The following is a 19,118-nucleotide window of genomic DNA, read 5'->3' as shown; positions in this document are numbered from 1 at the left end:
ACTAGAGTTTACCAAAAGCGTTAAAGGAACTAGCTTTGAATCTAGACCGATTGTTCTTTAAATTTTTTACTTTGAATTTGTTAATTAATATGTTGCTAAACTATGTTTAAAATAGAACCGATTTTCTATCGCTTGTTTATGTTCATGGTTTAACTTTTATTGTTACAATTCATGTAATCTTACATAACGGCATCTATGTTCAATTGTTTGCTATACGGTTTGGAATGAACGTTATTTAATATGGCTCATTTCCGCAATTCCTGCGATCACATTTACCGGTTATGGTGGTTTCTCTTCGTAATTCATATTATAAAATTCTTATCAACGTATGTGTAACAATCAACATAAAAACTATAAGAAACATGTCACGATGCTACTATCTGTATCTTTTCCCCTATACGTGGGTTGGAATTCATGAATATGAATAATATAAACAATACCACTTCAAAAATTCAAAATGCACTTGTTGTACTTATTACTAAAGCAAGGATTTTCCTATTTATAAATTTTCAATTAGAAAAACAAATCCCCGCTGGGAAGAATGTCGTCCTTATATTGACTGTAGAGAATGCTCGAATACCACAGTATTTGGCTAGCGTAATCGAATCCTCCAAACACATGGCCGATGAAAGGTGAATCGCGGGTTCTGTTTTAATGTGAAAAAGAACGTAAAAATATATTAATTCAAGTATACCACCGAAAATACGCGCGATCTGCATGAGATAGCAGCAGCTATCATACCTTTTCTTGAAACTATGGTCCACCAGTGTGATTGCCCACCGTAGGCTGGAACAGTCGCGCTTTGGCTCGCACCCGATGTACGCCGTCATTTGCGTGAGATCGATCTTCAGCATCTCCTCGTAACCTTTGTCCTTCTTTTCCATCTTTTTCAACACCACCAATCCACGGCCAATAAGCTGAAGCTGCAGGCTGCGCAGGGCCTTCGTCTTGCGTTCGGCAAACTTCAGCTCCATCGTCGGTGTCAATACCGGTGCCTTCTGGATGGTGCGATACACATCGTTCAGGGTCGTCGTTGGCTTAAGCGTAAGATAGTTATTCTTACGATCCGACTCGTCCCAGTATGTCCATCTGTGGAAAGAGTTGGATAGAGGAGCAAATGGACAATGAAAAAAACAACAGGACCTCGAAAGCAGACAAAGGGCAATCATACCGAACGACTATCTCTAAAACCTTCTCGCTGTAGTGTATGGGACGGATGAGTGCATCGTTTGCGATCACTTCGTACAGCGTTAGTTTGTACCAGGGATGTTTCGTTTTTGCTGCCAGCTCCTTGCATATATCAGCGGCAGTCTTGGTAGGATTGACATCCACATTAACCTGTGCTTTGTCCTGTGGAAGTAAAAAAAACACAATAAGTTCACCATATCCTAATATTGCGAACATAGCTTCACCGAAACTTACCTCCCTACCGGTACTGCTCTTTCCACCGACGCGTATACTACTCTCCTCTTCCGGTGGGTTATCGCAGTCGATCGTTATCCACACCTTCAAGTCGCCCGAATGTTTAACCGTGTCGGAGAGATTTTCTGCCGCCGCATGGTACTTCTTCAGCACTGTCAGCATCAGTTGCTCCTTGTACAGTTCGTCGGCTGCCACCGGGAACAGGTTGCTGTACAGGCGGATCAGATCCGCAACGACATCCGCGTCTTGCTGATGGTAACCGGTCCGCTCCTGTACGGTATTCTGACTCGCATTCGCAAGCAGCACCGAGCCCCAAATCATGGCCAAGTTGGGAACACCCATCCGATTATGTGATTCGAGCGACGCGATGAACGCGAGATGTCCGAGCAGCTTCTTCAGCGTGCAGTACTCGATCCGGGGCAAACGGTCAAGCAACTGCCGGTACGAGTCGATCTTAAGCTGTTGCCCATCCGTCCCAGCGTTTAGCGTTCCGATCGCAACGAACGATGCCGCATAGCTGCCGAAGAATGAACCCGGCAGCTCGCGTATAAACTTTTTCAGCGCACCGGCTACATCGTACTCGTTGTAATCGTTGCGTGTGAGCTGCACGTTGAATGCGTCCTCGTTGAACAGCTGGAGTATGCGCACGACGGCCGACTGTGAGCCGGACTTCCGATAGATGCCCTCCGACATGGAACCGTGGGCGTAGATGAAGTTGATGCATTTGTCGATCAGCACCGGTACGTCGCCCCGCGTCAACTGCTGACTGTGCAGCGTGGGCCCATTTTTGTGTGCCACCTGCCGGATCACCTTGTGCCAGATTTGCGTTTCCCGCGGCGACCCCATCACGAAGTACAGCGTCGTATACGGCGGACAGTCGATGAACAGGCTCGGACCATGCTCGACATACAGCGTACCGATCGTGTCCGGTTCGTTATCGACCACACCGATACAGCGTGCTTTTCTCAGGTCTAGCTCTTCCAACCGATTGTCGGCGAAGCTATACAGGTACAGCTTGCGCTTCGCTAGCAACATCCACGCACCGGACCATGGTGCTGAAACTGACTTCTTCACGTAGCACCAACCGGCCCGCAAGAACTCGCGCAACAGGTCACCCTCGCCGCCGAACACGTCCGTCACCGATTGGAGCACCTTCGCCATCCAGAGGTTCCGGTCGGACCGTTTGTGCGTGCCGAACATGTACGACTGGCGAACGAGTTTCACGTTCGCGCTGGTCCCGCTCGTAATCAGCAGATCCGGATTGGTGGACATCGAGGCGGCAGCGAGCGCGGACAAACCCGTCCCACCTCCCCCACCCGTACCGGAGGTGTTGGCCCCCTTTGGCACACCGAGCACCACCTCGAAGCAGTGCAGATCGAGCCGTCCCTCGCCGGCAAACTTGTGCTGCAGTATACTCTGCACCGACAGGATGTGGCGCAGATGAATCGCCTCCTTCGGTAGCGTCTGCTGCGGATCGAGATACGTCTGGAAGATTCGTTCGCGCAATACCACCGATCGGGGTGACAGCTCGTTCAGCACGTCACCGATCTTGCCGGAGGGAAACTTCAGCACGTGCCCTTTGTGCGATATAAGCCGCTCGGTTAGCTTCGGCTTCGGTACCATCTCGAGTGTGGTTAGGACGGTGGATGTGTGTTCGCCTTTGTTGAAGCTTGGTTTGCGCTTCAGCACATTTAGCAGCTTTGTAGCAACACTGGCTGACTTGGCTATGGCACCCGTGGTGGTAGAACCTGAAGGACTAGCAGCAATAGTAGCTGCAGCAGATGTTTCAGCAGGACCCCGTTCCGTGGGTTGATCTGATCCACCAATCGCTTCCATATAGGTGGGCAGGTAGGATGCTCTTTCGTCATCAGACGAACCTTCTTCATCTTGGGGAGGACGACGACCACTACTAGTACTGCCCGAACCTGCCGCCATAAACGGTGACTTGGTAACCTTCCCAGCGGAGTCCGCATTCGCGTAGCCGAGACGATTCTCATTAATCGGATCAACCGTTACGCGCTTCCTATAAAGGTTGGTGTTAATCGGAACCTGACCTTGGGCGGCGTTTCCTACGTTGTGCTGCTCCACCTCCCCCACGTACCAGTTCGTTTGTGGTTCCCGCGGATAGCTCAGATCCACTGGTGCATCTCCATTTACTGGCTCATCGTCACCCGTTCGCGCAAGATGCGGTTCGATCAAACGTTCCTCTAGCTCCACCAAGTTCTCCACGCTGCCCGACGGAAGGTTCAGATTTTGGTGGATAATCTGACTGACGGTTTGTTCCGCCGGTCTTGCGGTGGAGCGTATCACCTTCCGACGTACCGGTTTAGCAGGTACTGCACGCTCCGGTGCCGCTGTTGGACTTGTTGTAGGTTCAGTAGTAGATGCTGCCGTTGAAGACGTTTCCGTCACAAGCAACGAATCGGAACGTTGCGGTGGTTTTGGACAACGTTCCGACACTAACCTTCCTGACAAACGCTTCGGCATCCGGCTGTAAGATTCCGCCCCGAGCAGATTCTCGATCAGCGCCAGGTTGTCTCCCTGTTCGCCATTGCTGCTATCCTGCTCGATAATAGCTTCCAGTGCCGAACCGTAACTCACCGCACCGGCCAACGGATCGAACTCATCTATAATGTCCGCAATCGACACCTCGTCGTAATCGTGCCGCAGATGGATACCTTCCGCACCGATCGGTACCGGTTGCAGCACATCCAGCGATCGCATCTGCGCTAGCTGTACAGAGATCGGCATCGGCATTCGGCTGGGTTCGCTATTCTCGTAAAACGGTTCCGGTGTGCTGATATGCGAAATGCTAATCACCTCTTCCTCCTCCTCTTCGTCGTGGTCTTCCACCCTGTCATCCTGCTGTTTGTGTGTTTCGAACGTGTCCGCCATTGTGACGTCGTAGAAATTCCACGAATCCGAACGTAAGTTTTGTTGTTGCTGTTCCAACTCACCGATCGAGAGACGGCGTGAAAATATTCTACGCGTTACAGGGCGTGTAGTGGTGCCTTTCGGTGAATTCACACCGCTACCAGATGGTGCTGCTTTGTCGCGTACCCGTACACCGCCCCGGATCGCGTCGTGTGCGGTGTTGTCCTCTTCCGAACCACCCGCTTCTTGGTGGGAGGACACCGAAAGGCTGCTGCTCGAGCTGGACATCTTTGAATGTGGAATAATGTTAAGCTTCCCGTACAGGCCATCATTCGCACTCGTCAAGTCGCCCGTCACCGGTGGTCCGATGTAAAATACGGACTCGTACAGGTTCGATTCGCTCTTGTTCTTGCTGGTACGTGAAAGTTGTCCCGGTGGCGGTATGACAGCATCATTCGCGACCGGTCCCCGATTTCGCTTCGGTACGACGCGGCTGTACAGGCTCTGACTCGCCGGTGCATTTCTCTCAAAACGTCCACGTGCGACCTCAGCACCCTCGGACGAGGCCAAACTGCTGCTGCTCACCCGTACGCTACCACCGTGCGATGACGGTGCGGTGGACGTGGGCGTCGAATCTTTTGATCGTAGGCCGGTGAATAGATTGCGCTTTCTCGGTATGTCGTAAGTCGTCTGGACAGTTGGCGACGTCCCACTCGCGACAGCGTTGTTCATCAGTGGACTTTCGAACCGAATCTTGCCGATCACATCCGGCGAGGCGACCGAATGTGGACGCGCTGTTTTCGGGCTGTTCGATGCGCTCTTCGATTTGGGGCTCGAGTTTTGCTCCTCTCCCGTCTGCTCCATCGTTCCCTCGGCCTTTTCCGATTTGCCTACGCTTTTGAGTAGCTTGCCGGCAGCACTCTTGCGCGATTCTTGACTCCAAGCGACCAGACTCGTGCCGGTGTTGCGCACGTTATGTGCAACCTTCTTCGTCTTGTGCGCAACCCGCTCGCCGATCGATTCCGTCAGCATGCGCGACGCCGTACCGATGGTTTTGAATAGATCACCCGGGGATAAAGTTTTATACTTCCCGTCCACACTGGGCGATTGTGGTTCCTCATCCGCGCGAACTTCGTCGCTTGGTTTATCAACCGCATCTAAACCCCGTTGGTTCGTGCTGGTGACGGAATCACGGATGTCGTTGTGTATCTTCAACTCCCGCAAATTGTCGCCTAGCGACGTATCAGACCCCGGGAAACCACCACCCGGCTCATGGGAAGCAACCTTGCGGGCCACTGAACCTTGGCTTAGCTGTGTCGGGCACGGTGGTGCAGGACGCACGATAACAACATTCTGATAACGCTCATCCTGTTCATAGTCGGTGCCCTGGGGTTTTTGCTCCTCGTCAAATATCATTATTTTCGTACGCTGTCTCGGTGCCGGTACGGGTACGTTATTCGCTGGAATGGATTCTACAATTACGTTGACGTACGGTGTCGGTTGATGTGTGTTCACGTCCTGCTTTACGTGCTGTCTTGGGCGCGGTAATGGTACGGGACCAGACTGAGGCATTTTGCGCTCGCCTAAATCGTTCCGCTCCATCATCGTTACATCTAGCCTGGGTGGCGTGTGAACCTATGGGGGAGAAAGAGAAACAGAGACAGCGATGAGCTAGTGGTGGTAAGCGCGACCGTATTTAACATCATTTTGCACGATAAGCTGCTCGGTGAGTCATTCATCGGTCAGGGGAATTCGAGTTGAGACTGACTGTCAATGTTGTTGTTGTTGGAACACAAGCATTATTGCATCGTCAAGGTTCTAAAGGCTTCAGACAAACCGCCTGCGGGTCGTTCGCTCTATTATCAACATCGAGTGCGCGCAGCTTGTTCTTACGGAAGTACATTATCCAACAACTGATGCTTATCGGCGCATCACCCTCTGGTACTAGGATCAAAAAGTTGTGTGCAATTCAGCACTTAGTGGGCCCAACATATGGCAACATATCAAAACCCTTTCCATATTACAAACATTCCATCTATGATCCACATCTTCTTCACGCTTACGGCACACCACCTCGCTACACAATTAGATCGGTTAGTTCACCCAATTATCGCGCACAAAATGTTGGATAACAATCGTACTGCTTTCATGGAATGAAGGTTCAAAAGCCCACCATTTATTATTAAGTTATCGATGAAAAACGCATCGCGGTGATATCGCGCGCTCCGCTTCTTATCGCATGATAACGCAATGTGCGTATAAAGGCAACAAAGAATTCATCATAAAAAACTGAAGGCATTTTTATCGGTTTTAATGAGTGATGATGACACTCCACATTCTCGTTCTTGTTTGAGGTTTTGTTCAAAGGCTATATTCAGGTAGTGCTCGGTTGTGTCTTTTATAAACAAACGCTGCGACTAATTGTGTCAATAAATCTAATGAGGATCACTTTCGGAGATCCCGGATGTTCCAAGGCATTTGTAGGGAGGTTTTAGTGTACTTAAAAGCATGAATTCTCTTTAAATTATTCACGACATTCCATGCACTTTTGGATAACGAATAACTGTCTAACTAACTAGCTAACTATCGATATTAGTTTTAAAATACTTACATGCAAACTTTATTGTTTCTTCGTACAGTATTCGTTGTCCTTTTTTATCCGTTTCTACCGACCAAAGGATATTCTTCAGATCAGGATTTGAATTCAGGTGAATTTCTCGTTCGACCGGTTTATTGTTTTGTATTCGTTATTTAATTCTTTCAAACACCTGGCAGCTGTCCAACAGAGTTGATTGGAGGAAGTGCAAAAAAAAAAAAGGTTGACGAATTCAAATACCGGCTCTGCAATTGTGGATCACCTGCGGCTGTTTAGCTGTAACTCACCTTTCGTAAAGGCTTTTGTTAGTTGTTTGGTGTTGTGCGGCGTTCGGAGCGCCCGCCTTTGTGCGCTTATATGCAAATAAACGTTATTCTAAAATCACTTCCAGTATGACACATGAGTTGTTTCTCTGTGTATGTGTTTACACACAGCATATTTATCATAGTTAGTGAGGGCCATGGTTGGGCGTCGGAGAACAGGTTTATGATTCACGTATGTTTCTTCGTAGAAAAAATAACTATCCCGTTCGCGAACACTTGCGCGTTTAATTTGATCCTATTGACGGTTACTCACTCACTCACTTATTTACACGCCCTACTACATACCTCTCACACCCCTCCCCGGGGTTCGTATTGTTATGAAAAAGGGAACGGGTAACGTGTAGGAAAGGGTATTTGTATTCCTTTTTATGCAAACAGTGTGCACTTGTTTCATGAATAACGCGTTGCATCGTTACCATTTACATTTTTGAACCACGAAAAGCAGGGATCACATTTCGCATTGCCACCATCAAATTTTCCAACTCTCTGGGCAACTAACACAAAAAAATCCTCAAAAAATTCCATCACTTCGAATTGCAGTCATGTAACACTTACGGTTAATTGCACCTATCACGGAGAAAGCCACTCTGTTCACTTGTTTCGTCGATTGCTGGCGAATGACAAACGCGACGGATGGTTCTGCTTGGTGCTTTGCAGCTCAGCTTAAACCTCTCGTCCCATTTCTGCGCATGAGGCGTGAACTATCAACAAAAAACAATGCACACCATGCACCAGCGGAGTTGCGCACCGTCTCTGCTCCAGCGAACAAAAGGGAATTCCTGGGACTCGTTAGAAATTTCAATCCAGCAGGCGCAACAGTCCAACGTAGTGTGTGTGCAATCGTGTAGGGGGTAAGGTTGCTACACACCCAAATGCATGGCTCGCAACCCTGTTGCCAGTTTTGCAAGTTTTCATATTTGCCTTACACTTCAAATTATTTTAAAAATCATTGTACTTCATTATTTAAACTTCAAGCCTAGTTTGGTTCTACTATGGAGAATTATGAGTTAAGTTTAGAGTTGGATGATTTTCGGTGAAGTGTTTATTACAAATAAAACAATTTAACGGAATACATAGCCGTAATAACACAGATATTTAAAACTATAATTTTGACAGCTGTGCGTAACTTTGAACCCACTGTACGTATAGTCGCGGCTTCATCAATTTGACAGCTATCAGAAAAACATATGCATCTCATGTATATGTAGCCAGAAGTCGATCGGGTAGGACGGTGGGCAAATTCTCTGCGGATGAATTACAACCCCTGCCGTACCGTGGTATGTACCGGCAAGGAGTTTCTGCCAAAGTGTGTTAAAATAGCCAACAGCTAATTACATCCTTCCTTTGCAGTGTGTGCCAGCTGGTTGCATCCCGAAACAATTGGCTGTCCCAGTAGAAGTGCAAGATAAAACGGTACCCGTGAAACGATGACCACCTAGTGCGATAGATGCATTGAAACAGAGCAAGAGCGAGAGAGTGAGCCCAAACGGAGCTAGCATTCCGTGAAAGTGGGCAAGGCAAACACGGATGGGCGAGTTTTAGCTTTTTGTTTTTGTCGTGTTCAAGTGGATCTTACTGCCGACGCACCAAACGGGTAAGATAAGAGCAAAGTTTCATAACGATCTGCGTAAACAAACAATTCCGTATCAATGTAGTGAAGAGATATATGCCTGATTCTCAAGGCGCACAAAGGTGTGGTATTTTACACGCAAACGCCCAAAGTGTTGATGGAACTACTCGTTCAGTATTATTGTTCCGCTACTTGATCGTATTAATACGTCTTCATCCCCACAACATTGCAGTTACTAATTAAATTGTCTAACCATTTTAGGGAAGCTGCGCTGCGCAAACTAGGATCTAGTTCATCCTTTCCGCAAAAGCGCCATACATTCCAGTGGCCTAACTAGTACGCCGTTTACCGTGGGCAAGCTACTCAAATCAGGATGCGTTTCAACAAACAAGAACTGATCACACTGGCGACGCAACCGAGCAACAAGTTCGAAAAGGAAGGCCCACTGCACGTGACGGAAAAGCAAGAAGGTTTTTTCCGTAAAACCGAAGGCAAGTTGCTACAAAAAACGTTTATTCTGGCATGTAATGGGTTATACTGTAATCGTCTCGTTAATCTGGTACCATCCTCGGTTAGAGACTCGTGCTAATCTGGGTTTATTTACGTCCACAACAATACCATTTTTCACCTTTGGATACGCCAGAAACATATGGAACAATATTCGTTCATCATAGCACCCTTGCTAGGTTTGTGGTTTGAAAATCATATTTACGTGTTTCATTATTTCATTGTTTACACATGGTCGGACAGAAGATTGCTTTTCTTAATGAGGTCCCCTACTTTTGTACCGATACGCATTAATTGTGTATGGCGGTAATATTTGTGTTTGAATTTACCCCATTTTTGTTGTTTTTATGGATTTGTTTTTGCAATTGTTTTATTTATTGTTTCTCTATTTCTCCTCCGTTTTTCCTCTCTTTTTTATCCATACCTTTCATTTCATCGCAAACAACCCACGGCTCTCAACTACTGTCGACGGAAACTTCAACGATGCTAACTGGAACTTCTTCCTTACTTGTTGGGCTCAAACAATTCCCCTTCCAAAAACCGGCGTTTGTTTTTTCGCCATTTCACCTTATTGGAATCATTTGCACTTCCGACATTCGGATGAGATTGATTTTCCTTTCTCAAATGTGCTGTGTGGGTTGAATAACTGCAGACGAATCGCTCACGAACGATCGGGTAGCTCGTAAGGGTTTATTAAAGCGCCAAAAGCCATTCAGTTGCATCGGTAGTGCATCAAATCAAGGTTCGTTTCGTTTTCTGATAGAAAAAAAACCCTCTTTCACATACACGCACCCTGTTACTAAAAAAACCCCGCTCGTTTACTCCCATATGCTCCCACTGACACGTTGTAGTGGTTTTGTGCTATTAGTTTTTGACTAACCAAATTGGACCCTAAACTGTTTCCCTCTAATAACTGTGAACCTTAACTTAATTCGAAACGTTTCCGAAAATGAAATGGAAAATGTTATGCAATGAATAGTCTTGAAACGAGAGTTTTGTTTTCTTGCATGTTTCCACAAAACGTAACGAATTAAGTGTAAACCTCAACATGGAGCCGGTGATGTAGTTCTCGCTTGGTATCGTTAACACAACTCTCAGTATCAGTAATTTATTTGGAAAGGAAATAATATTTCAACAATGTGACATTTGTTTGTCACTGGTAGAACATTGTAATGGTTAGTTGACTGATTTTACTTTTCGTGTTGTTTTTCCCAACAATCCCGGCGACACTGACGACGATCACACAGTAAGCCTCGAACGGTGGTGTCGGCTGCGTGGAAATTTATTGTTCTACTTTAAGTCGAGTGACCCATTTTCGGAACCGCAAGGATGCATCGTGCTGGAAAAGTATAAATGCATCACATCTAGCGCCGAGCAGCAGGAATACGATGGTTACGTGTTTTATTTGGGTATGAAACTGCGTGCTACGCGTGCTAGGGGAAAAATAATACAGCAAAGTGACTTATGCACTTTTTTTTATTTAAATTGTAGAATTTAACGATGGTTTAAGACAACGATTCGCAGCCAACACGCAACAGGAACGCTTCGAGTGGATGCAAGCGATTGGGCTGGCCGAGTACGACATTAAGCGGGCACAGTTGAAATACCTGCGAGAACAGATCGACCGTCACCGTGGCACCATACACGATGTCGACATCGATATGTTGCGTTTGCAAACGGGGAAAGAAATCGGTAAGTGGCATCAGATGCAGCAGACGTGCAGCATTTCTATATCTAATCCTACCGCCTTGCTGGAACACCAACAGATCTAAACGAAATCCCCATCTGCGAATCGGTTATCTCGTGCGATAATCTGCTGTGCGACGGTAATGGTAAGCCCCCGAACCCGTCCGTTGTGGTGCAGGTCACGTCGAACAATCGGTCGTCGGGTTGGATCAAGTATGGCCGAACGGAGGTGATTGAGCGTAGCTCGAACCCGCAGTTCATCTGCACCATTGCCTTCCGGTCGTGCGACGGGTTGCACAGTGAGTCGCTGATACGCTTCACCGCCTATGACGTGCGGGAGAAGGTAACGCAAACGGCCGTTCCGATCGGGTGGGCCGAGATATCGCTCGGCGTGATAGCGGATACGTCACGCCTGCGGATACCGTTGCGCACGCAGGCATGCGGTGAGAATGCCGGCTTCCTCACGATCGCAACCTGCACGCCCGATATGGAACGGCGCAACAATCCCCGATCGCCAATGAAATCGAGCCTGTTTTCCGGTTTGCCAATGGGTGAGAATTCACCACACCAGAACCAACTGCAGCAGCAGCAACATCAGCATCAACCGTTAGGCCATCGGCGTTCGCAATCGCTACCACCAAAGCTCGGCATAAAGCTTTTCATTCCACCCCCGTCGAAGATAGGGCTGGTCTTTACCAACCCGATTATACACACCTACCGGCTCCATTCCGGGCTCGGCGGTGACATTAGCGTGCTGGAGGTAATGCTGGAAAGCTACCTTTGTTACATTATCCCCCAGCAGTTGCTCTCCGTATGGATTGCCCGCGAAAAGGAACTGCTGCAGGAAATCTCCGGCATGGGTGAGCTTGGGGGCGAATGGCGCCAGAAGCAGATGGAGCTGCTCGACAAGCATCTGAAGCTACTGAAGGATTACTCCCAGGCGAAACAGTACCTGCACCAGCAGCAGCAGCGCGGCCGGTCCTTCAAACCGAGCTGCCGCAAGGGTGATGAAACGCTAGAGTTTGCCCCGGTCAATCTGCACCTGCAGCGCATGTGGGCCCACAACGATACGCTGAAGCGGGCCGGCATACTGGACGTCATCACGGTCGGTGCATTTACGCGCCATTCGGGCAAATCGAAAACGGGTGGCCTTATAAAGCTGCTGCACCACGTGAAAGAATCGCCCTCGAAGAGCGAAGGGCAACATAAAGTGGCCGCCGCAAACGATGCGGTACAGGCGATCAAGCAGCTGCGCAAGGAGATTGTGGAAATCATGTCACAGCTGCTGTATCTGGCAAAGTCGAAAAACCCGAAAGGCATGCTGCCGCTCTGCAACGAGATGATGACGAAAACGCGCGCCCTGCTTAACATTTGGGAACCGAGCCTGGTCGAGGAGGCATTTGCTTTTATCGAACGGCATCGTATCATCGACGAAGCGACCGGCAATGGTGGGGCTGTTGGTGAGGGAGACACCGGACACCGGGACGGTGGATCACTGACGGTGTCTGCCGCTACGTCAGCCATGTCACCGTTCAAGAAGATTACCCAGCAGCTCGGTGCGTTGGATCTGAAATCGCCCGAGCTGGAAGACTTTTCCACACCGATGGGACCGGCACCGGATCTGTGGCCGCAGATACGCACCAGCAAATCCGGTACGCTCAGCGTACCGAAGGCGAAGATGGTACCGTCCCCGTCGGCGTTTGAGCTTGGCGATACAATCGCCACTATACAGAGCAGCTTTAACCAGCTGCAGCAGCAGGACGGTGTGATGCAGGAGGGTTGCGACTCGCACAGCACGACGTACTCACTGCCAAGCCCGTGCTATTTACCGACCGAGCAACCTTCCACTTCCAAAGCGAACAAACCGGCAGGGAAGTCCGGTGGCGAAGAAGGAAGCGTCACGTTCAGTGAAACGCACTTCGACATCAACGGTGAGGTGACACCCAGCCAGGTACCGGCAGTAGCGGCGAAAGCAACCACATCCGAGCACAGCAAAACACTGGCGAGCCTGCCGAATATGGGATCATCCACACTGACGGCAAATCAACTGCTGGAGAATAAGAACGAACTACTTTCGAACGTGTACGACGAACAGGGCTATCTGATCGAGAATACCGCCATCGTGCTCGGTCATAATGGTGCGTTTCTCGATACGAAGGTGATGAGCTCGAGCCCGTCGGCAAACTACTACCGGCCGACGGAGGAACCGGAACCGCTGGATTTAACGCAGCTCAACATTGAGGCGAGTGTGATGTGTCTCGTGTCGAAGGTGAAGTTTCTGTGCGGTCGATGCGGTAGCCCGGCAGTACGGTTGAGACAGCCCAAAGGTGGACCGCTGGGTGCGTTACAACGACCGACCAGCATCGAAACGCTACAGACTTATGTAGTTACGAGTCAACCACTGTCGCTACCGCACGCCAATGCTGGAACGGCAGAATGCGACACAAAAGCCATCGCAACTGTCGAGATACCGCGGGAGGAGTTGTCGCAGGCAGGGGCCGGCAATGAAAGCCCGACCAAACCCAGTGTTAGCGATGTGGCGATGTGTGGCGGTATTGAGATGAAACCGACCACACCTCATCTCAGTAACAGCAAGGACCTTAACCTGGCTCTTACGCAGGCGGTCGGTGAGGTGGCACGGAAGGTGAAGAAGGGCAACAAGTTTACGGACGGGTTGGATCTGTCAGCCACCACCGATTGGGCGCTCGAGTTGCGTCCCTCGATGAAGAAGCTGCGCCAGGCAATGGATGGACTGCTGAAGACGGCTCGCCTGATGCATTCGGTGCAGCGGCTGCAGCAGGATATGAAGAAAACGAGCGCCACACTCGCGATCATGTATCGACGGGATGTGTGTTTCTCCCAGGCGCTTACCTCACTGGTCGCGGGCCTGATGGCAAAGCTGTGGGGCCAGAATGTGACGGAAAACTTCATCAGCCTGCTGGTCCATCTCGGTCCGCTCGCGTACTTCGAAGGATTGCTGTCGCTGTACGGCAACGAGACGGACATGTGGGGTGATATGAGCGTGGCGGTGGAAGATCTGGCCACCGTTGGGTTTACGCTCGTGCGCAGCAACCTGCACCGGGACACGAAGGGTGCGATACCAGTGCCACGTGTGACCGGTTCCCGGCAGGCGTTGCGTGTGTTGCTACCCGTGCCGGAGTCGGTGTTTTGCCATCTGCCCACGAAAGAAGCGGTTAGTTTCCGCGTAACACCCGTCTTCTTCAACATCGGCTTAAACGAGAAGGCAACGGTGGCGGAAACGCTTGGTTTTACGCGCGAACAGCACCGCTCGAACTGGGACAATTACGATCGGTTGAAGCAGTACCACATCCGGTATCGTAAGGTGCCGTTTAACTTCGTCAACCCGAACTGCTCCGCTAGCCAGGACACACCTACGAAGGTAGGTGCGTACACCACGCCCCAAAAGGAGCTGCTCGTACCGGACCATACCGTCGCTAAGTTCCTCGATGACATGGAGGCGGAATTGCGCGCGAACAGTTCTAAAAATTACGCCATCCTGCAGCTAGCGGAGGAGATAACGCGCGCTGTGCAGGGGTTACGGTTCACGTCGTGCAAAAGTGCCAAGGATCGAACCTCGATGGCGGTTACGCTCGAGCAGTGTCGCGTGCTGCAGCAGGAGTTTCATCTGTCCGCGGGCAATGCGCAAAATGTGCTTAATACGATGCGCAGGTAAGCATATTTCAAACCAAAACGTCCATCTTACACGTTCTATTATTGCTTAAAACGTGTTTCTCTCTTCGGTGTTGTGTCTTTTTTAGCGAGGGAACCCGATCTGATAATACGATGAAGAACGTTGGCACGCGGAAGTACGCGTTCAACATGCCGCAAGTGTTGTCCCTTCCGGCAGTCTATCGACCTCCGGCCGGCACGTATGGAAAGGCACAAACTTAGTTCACCCTTCATAAGTAAAACAGGGCTAGCAAAATTCTTTAACTTACATTATTTTAGACCTTTAGACACGTCAAACGTATAAGTGACTAAGTTTGTTGTTTTTTTTTTGTAATTATTTAAACTTTTGTTTTCTTTTTGTTTATTGCGTTATGTTAACAACAGTCCAATGCGTTCCTTTGTTTTCTTCATGGTAAACCGTGTATGGGTCGCATTGTAAGCTACGCACGGTTTAGTGAGAGATTTTTGTAGTTTTTTTTTATTGATTAGAACAATTTATCGTAGCCACATAAACACATATGAAACTCATTATTTAAAGCGAACAAAACGAAACAAAATACTATTAACACTGTTCTTATCTCCTTCAGTTAATGCAGCATTTATTTTTGCACTGTTTGTTTTACGGGTTACAGAACAATGTGCAAGTTATTACTAGTTACACAAAAAGAGCATTAGTCTGTAATCAAGGTTTACAATGAATAGTGTACAATAGGAACAAAAGGATAAACACCATTAGCTTCGGGAAGGCAAAAATGGAGCTTTACGATAATAGTCGGCAGTACTAAAATGAACACACAAATAACCTGGAATGTTTACAGGACGAAGGGTGGAATCCTTCCCTTGTTAGTAACGATAATTCAATTTCCCGACTGCATAATTACACCGTTCAGAGCGTGAAAGAGGCTAAAATGGCGCTAGAACAGACTGGTGAAAACTATTTGACCGGTAGAAAATTATTATTCAGATTCATGCACATCTCCTGCAGGGAAGAGACATAACTTTTTCACACACGAATTACTAGCAAGAAGCGATACAGTAAAAATCGATAATGCTTCCAATACGAGCACCGCAAGATGAAACGTTATACACTGTTCGTCAAACAGTCTAAATACTCACCGGAACGGTTCAGTGATGTACCTATCCATTTTACATCGAGCCTTTAGGTTTGCTTGTTTTGTTTTATTGCTTCGTTTCAGTTAGATTTTTATTTTTGTTCGTGCCAGGGAAATTAAATTTTCTGTTTTTTTTAACTACACAATAATAAAGAAAATAAAAGCTTTAAGAGTGTTTTTTAAGTTAGAAATAACAGTGACAGACAAAACAGAATAGAAGCTAACGAACCTGATTGAAGGACTTAAATTCTTTTACACATTAATCCTATTAATCGTAACTATTACAATACCTATACAAGCCCGATTAGCATATTCAACGTTCAGCAATCGAAGGTTTCCGTTTATACCGTAGAGAGAATTGTAGCAGTGCAAACATAGACGAACAAAAAAAACACCCAATGGAGAGGGAATAAAAGATGAGTGAAATTCAAAATCAAGCATAATTAATAGTAGTGTGATACGTTCAGTAAAACGTGTCTCGAGGGGATATGCAAATTTGAAACAAAACCCCTAGTATAGTATCAATTCCATTACCGTTTAACGTTCAAAAACCATATAGTCCAACATATCTAGAAAAATCGCTCGAAAATCAAAAACAAAAAAGGCCAAACCAAAAAAAAAAAACACCTACTGTCAAATAAATACTTTTGGATATGCAGGGTAACGAATGGAAACACTTTTGGACTAACAAGCAAATCAAACTATCATACAGTACATCCCTATTTATATCGCACGTACGTTTTGTCGCATTTAACAATGAACTCTTTAAACAGTGTGCTCTAAAAACAACAGTGCCAATAGTAATCAATTCAAAGTTGCAACACTCTTACAACTAGTAATCGTTTCGTTGTCGCCGCAACGCATACGGTTTTGGCAGGCAAAAAGAAAAGTTCGAAACGATTGTTTTTGTTTTTTTTTCTTAAATATATACATGAAACAAAAACGAACCTCCCAGCCACGAGACTGCGAACAGGCAAAATTGTGAGGTTGTAGTGTTTTTACGATAGGAAACCAAAAATCAAACTCGTCGTTTGCACCATTTTCTCATCCTAACCGGCATACTTTAGGGTAGGAGTAAAGGACTTTTCCGACAGATTCGTTATTCAAATTGATAGTAACAACGTAATGCGAAACAATGAGTGAAACTGAAACGGTACGCGCCCTGCTGATCGGCAAAGTGGGTAAAAGCGTCGGCAAACTGTTGCAAAAAACAACAGCAAGAAAACAGTGTAAGGCAAACCAGCTGGGTACGCTGTAAGTAATAAAACGAACAATACTAACCAAAAACAATCCCACTGTCTGTTTGTTTGTTCGTTGACTGCAAGATACAGGGTTTAACTTTACGACCCAATGAGCTCGTTTGGCATCTCGGTCACATGGCAGGTGAAGGAATCGTGAGCGATTTGGGAGGACTTCTGCACCTGTCAAAGATGTTCCTTAGGCACTTCAGCGCCGGTTCAGTAAGTATCTTACCTTTACCATATCCCTTCAAAGCGCACAAAAAACACCCAGAGTTAGTTATAGCAACATCGATAATGTTTATTTGTAAAAATAACACACTTTTCCCACCGAACGTTTACGGTTATTCGAGTACGGTATATAACAAAACCAAACGTCTAGCAAAACCTACAAACTACCAACAGCAGTAACGGCGCACGCTGTACGACTAAATACGAACCAGCTAAGGTTTTGCCGCGCGTCGGCTGATCGTTTTGCTCCAAACACCCGTCCCATTATTGCAAAAAGTCGGACCAATCGAATCCCTTTATTTATTTTCTTTCGCCTAACCCGATGCAAAACTGCGACTAAAAATAGGTTAACTAGAACATCATATTGCCACTTAGATTGTCTTGTCCTTCGGCTTGCCTTTAGTTTGAGCGCATCTCCCCGTGTACGTACTTCTTTGAGCTTGTGACTTGTCGCATAGCGCGTTTCTGTTATTGCTTTTTTTTTGTGTGTTTTTTGCTTTTCCTTAAGTCATGTTTTGTATTACGTTTCCCTTATTATTTAAAATGCGTTTTTAGCCTTCTTAGGGGCATGTTTGCGTATGCGAAGGTGTATCCGGGGTGTTATATGGTGGAGATGTATCTAATTCGTCATTGTTAGCGTATGTACATACAGATATCGTAGATAAAGGGAGGGAGAAAGAGAGAGAGAGAGAGAACAAGCGTTGAAGTAAGAATAAGATTAGGTAACACATCTCTCTTTCCGTACAGGGTCCTTTATCTAAAGGAAGGGAAGGCATTAGTCATTTTTGCAAAGAGGATGGAAAACGTGTCAACCGCGCCTAGAAATGGAGATACTCGATCAACTGTACTAAACGTGGTCAAAGCGGTTTCGCGACCGATTTACGATGACGGAAAGCTAGTGCAGGCAGCAAACAAAGTTAGAAAGTTCGGGCAGTTCCGTGAGGAATCCGAGGAAATACTTAGAAGACCTTAACAAACCATTCTTCATATACATAATAGCTCTACTACAGTTATCCGATAAATTCGTGATACTAGGGCTTTTAATTACAAATACGTCGATACTGGGACTTGCGTTCTAACCTTCGTTCAATCACTACCATTGCCATCCACCGGTGTGTTTGTAAAATTAGCGAATTAACAGTTGGACGGACGACCCGGGTCGAACCTACACTATATAACTATGCTGTCTGTGTTAGTACTCTCACCATTAGTAGCAATACCGCGGCTCTATCCACGCTGCTCCACTGCCAGGTATTCAGGTGTTACCATGAAGCGTGGAGGCAAGGTAGAGGGATGCGGGCGGGAAATGGGAGAAGGTTGGAGTTGGTGTGTACGTCCTATAAAACAAAAGAAAATGGTGCGTTGTGGAATGTAGTACACAAACGATAAGGAGACAACCAGTAATATGTTGACTGTGGTAGTGTCTCCTCAGTAACCCACTGTTATACTGTTATACGCGTACTTAAAAATAGAAACAGTAACAATTGGTGTGGTGATGTGTGAAGCCCCGTCACTCGTGCTGCACTATCCTTCGCTACTACTCCCTTCCCTGTCTCTCACACACTCACACGCATATACACACGTCTCTCGTCCATCTTGCTTCGTTGCTGAGCTTGGCTCATTGGTCAGCACTTCTACGCCCCTGCTGTCTGCTTGTTGGACCCAAGTTGCGACAGCGGTTGTTGGTTGTTGGTGCACTCCCTCACACACACACACACCCACACAATCCGAATCAACGGTCTACTAAAACACATCGTCGTCTCGGTGTGCGCCCCATCTTCCCTAGATATCGCGAATCGGCCTGAGACTGTCGCCGTCGTGGCGTTGCGCACATCCATCGATCCGGACGGTGATGATCATTTTACCGCG

General features: G+C 47.4%; 2 protein-coding genes across 2 annotated transcripts; one reads left to right on the top strand and one right to left on the bottom strand.

The window, feature by feature from the left end:
- Window positions 1-513: 513 nt before the first annotated feature.
- On the bottom strand, window positions 514-5,901 carry LOC128707929 (uncharacterized). The gene is made up of 6 exons (XM_053802890.1): window positions 5,490-5,901; window positions 3,333-5,426; window positions 1,423-3,299; window positions 1,172-1,350; window positions 742-1,089; window positions 514-646 (listed from the first exon to the last, which is right to left on the bottom strand). The coding sequence occupies exons 1-6, from the start codon at window positions 5,899-5,901 to the stop codon at window positions 514-516; spliced, it is 5,043 nt and encodes a 1,680-aa protein (XP_053658865.1).
- Window positions 5,902-9,158: 3,257 nt separating this feature from the next.
- LOC128708362 (inositol polyphosphate-4-phosphatase type I A) lies at window positions 9,159-14,890 on the top strand. The gene is made up of 6 exons (XM_053803340.1): window positions 9,159-9,276; window positions 9,945-10,034; window positions 10,540-10,701; window positions 10,784-10,984; window positions 11,059-14,668; window positions 14,758-14,890. The coding sequence occupies exons 1-6, from the start codon at window positions 9,159-9,161 to the stop codon at window positions 14,888-14,890; spliced, it is 4,314 nt and encodes a 1,437-aa protein (XP_053659315.1).
- The last annotated feature ends 4,228 nt before the right edge of the window (window positions 14,891-19,118 follow it).

The sequence above is a fragment of the Anopheles marshallii genome, chromosome X (genome assembly GCF_943734725.1).
Source record: "Anopheles marshallii chromosome X, idAnoMarsDA_429_01, whole genome shotgun sequence".
Lineage (NCBI taxonomy): Eukaryota > Metazoa > Arthropoda > Insecta > Diptera > Culicidae > Anopheles > Anopheles marshallii.
Note: the sequence above shows the minus strand (reverse complement) of the source record. Positions and strands in the feature narration are given on the sequence as shown.

Excerpts from the sequence above, each read along its gene's own strand:
- LOC128707929 (XM_053802890.1), bottom strand. The coding sequence starts at position 5,901 with ATGATGGAGCGGAACGATTTAGGCGAGCGCAAAATGCCTCAGTCTGGT. Across the intron at positions 3,300-3,332 it reads GGCAGGTTCGGGCAGTACTA|GTTCGTCTGATGACGAAAGA; the intron begins GTAGTGGTCGTC and ends AAGATGAAGAAG. Across the intron at positions 1,351-1,422 it reads AGAGCAGTACCGGTAGGGAG|GACAAAGCACAGGTTAATGT; the intron begins GTAAGTTTCGGT and ends TTACTTCCACAG.
- LOC128708362 (XM_053803340.1), top strand. The coding sequence starts at position 9,159 with ATGCGTTTCAACAAACAAGAACTGATCACACTGGCGACGCAACCGAGC. Across the intron at positions 10,985-11,058 it reads GCAAACGGGGAAAGAAATCG|ATCTAAACGAAATCCCCATC; the intron begins GTAAGTGGCATC and ends GAACACCAACAG. Across the intron at positions 14,669-14,757 it reads GTGCTTAATACGATGCGCAG|CGAGGGAACCCGATCTGATA; the intron begins GTAAGCATATTT and ends TGTCTTTTTTAG.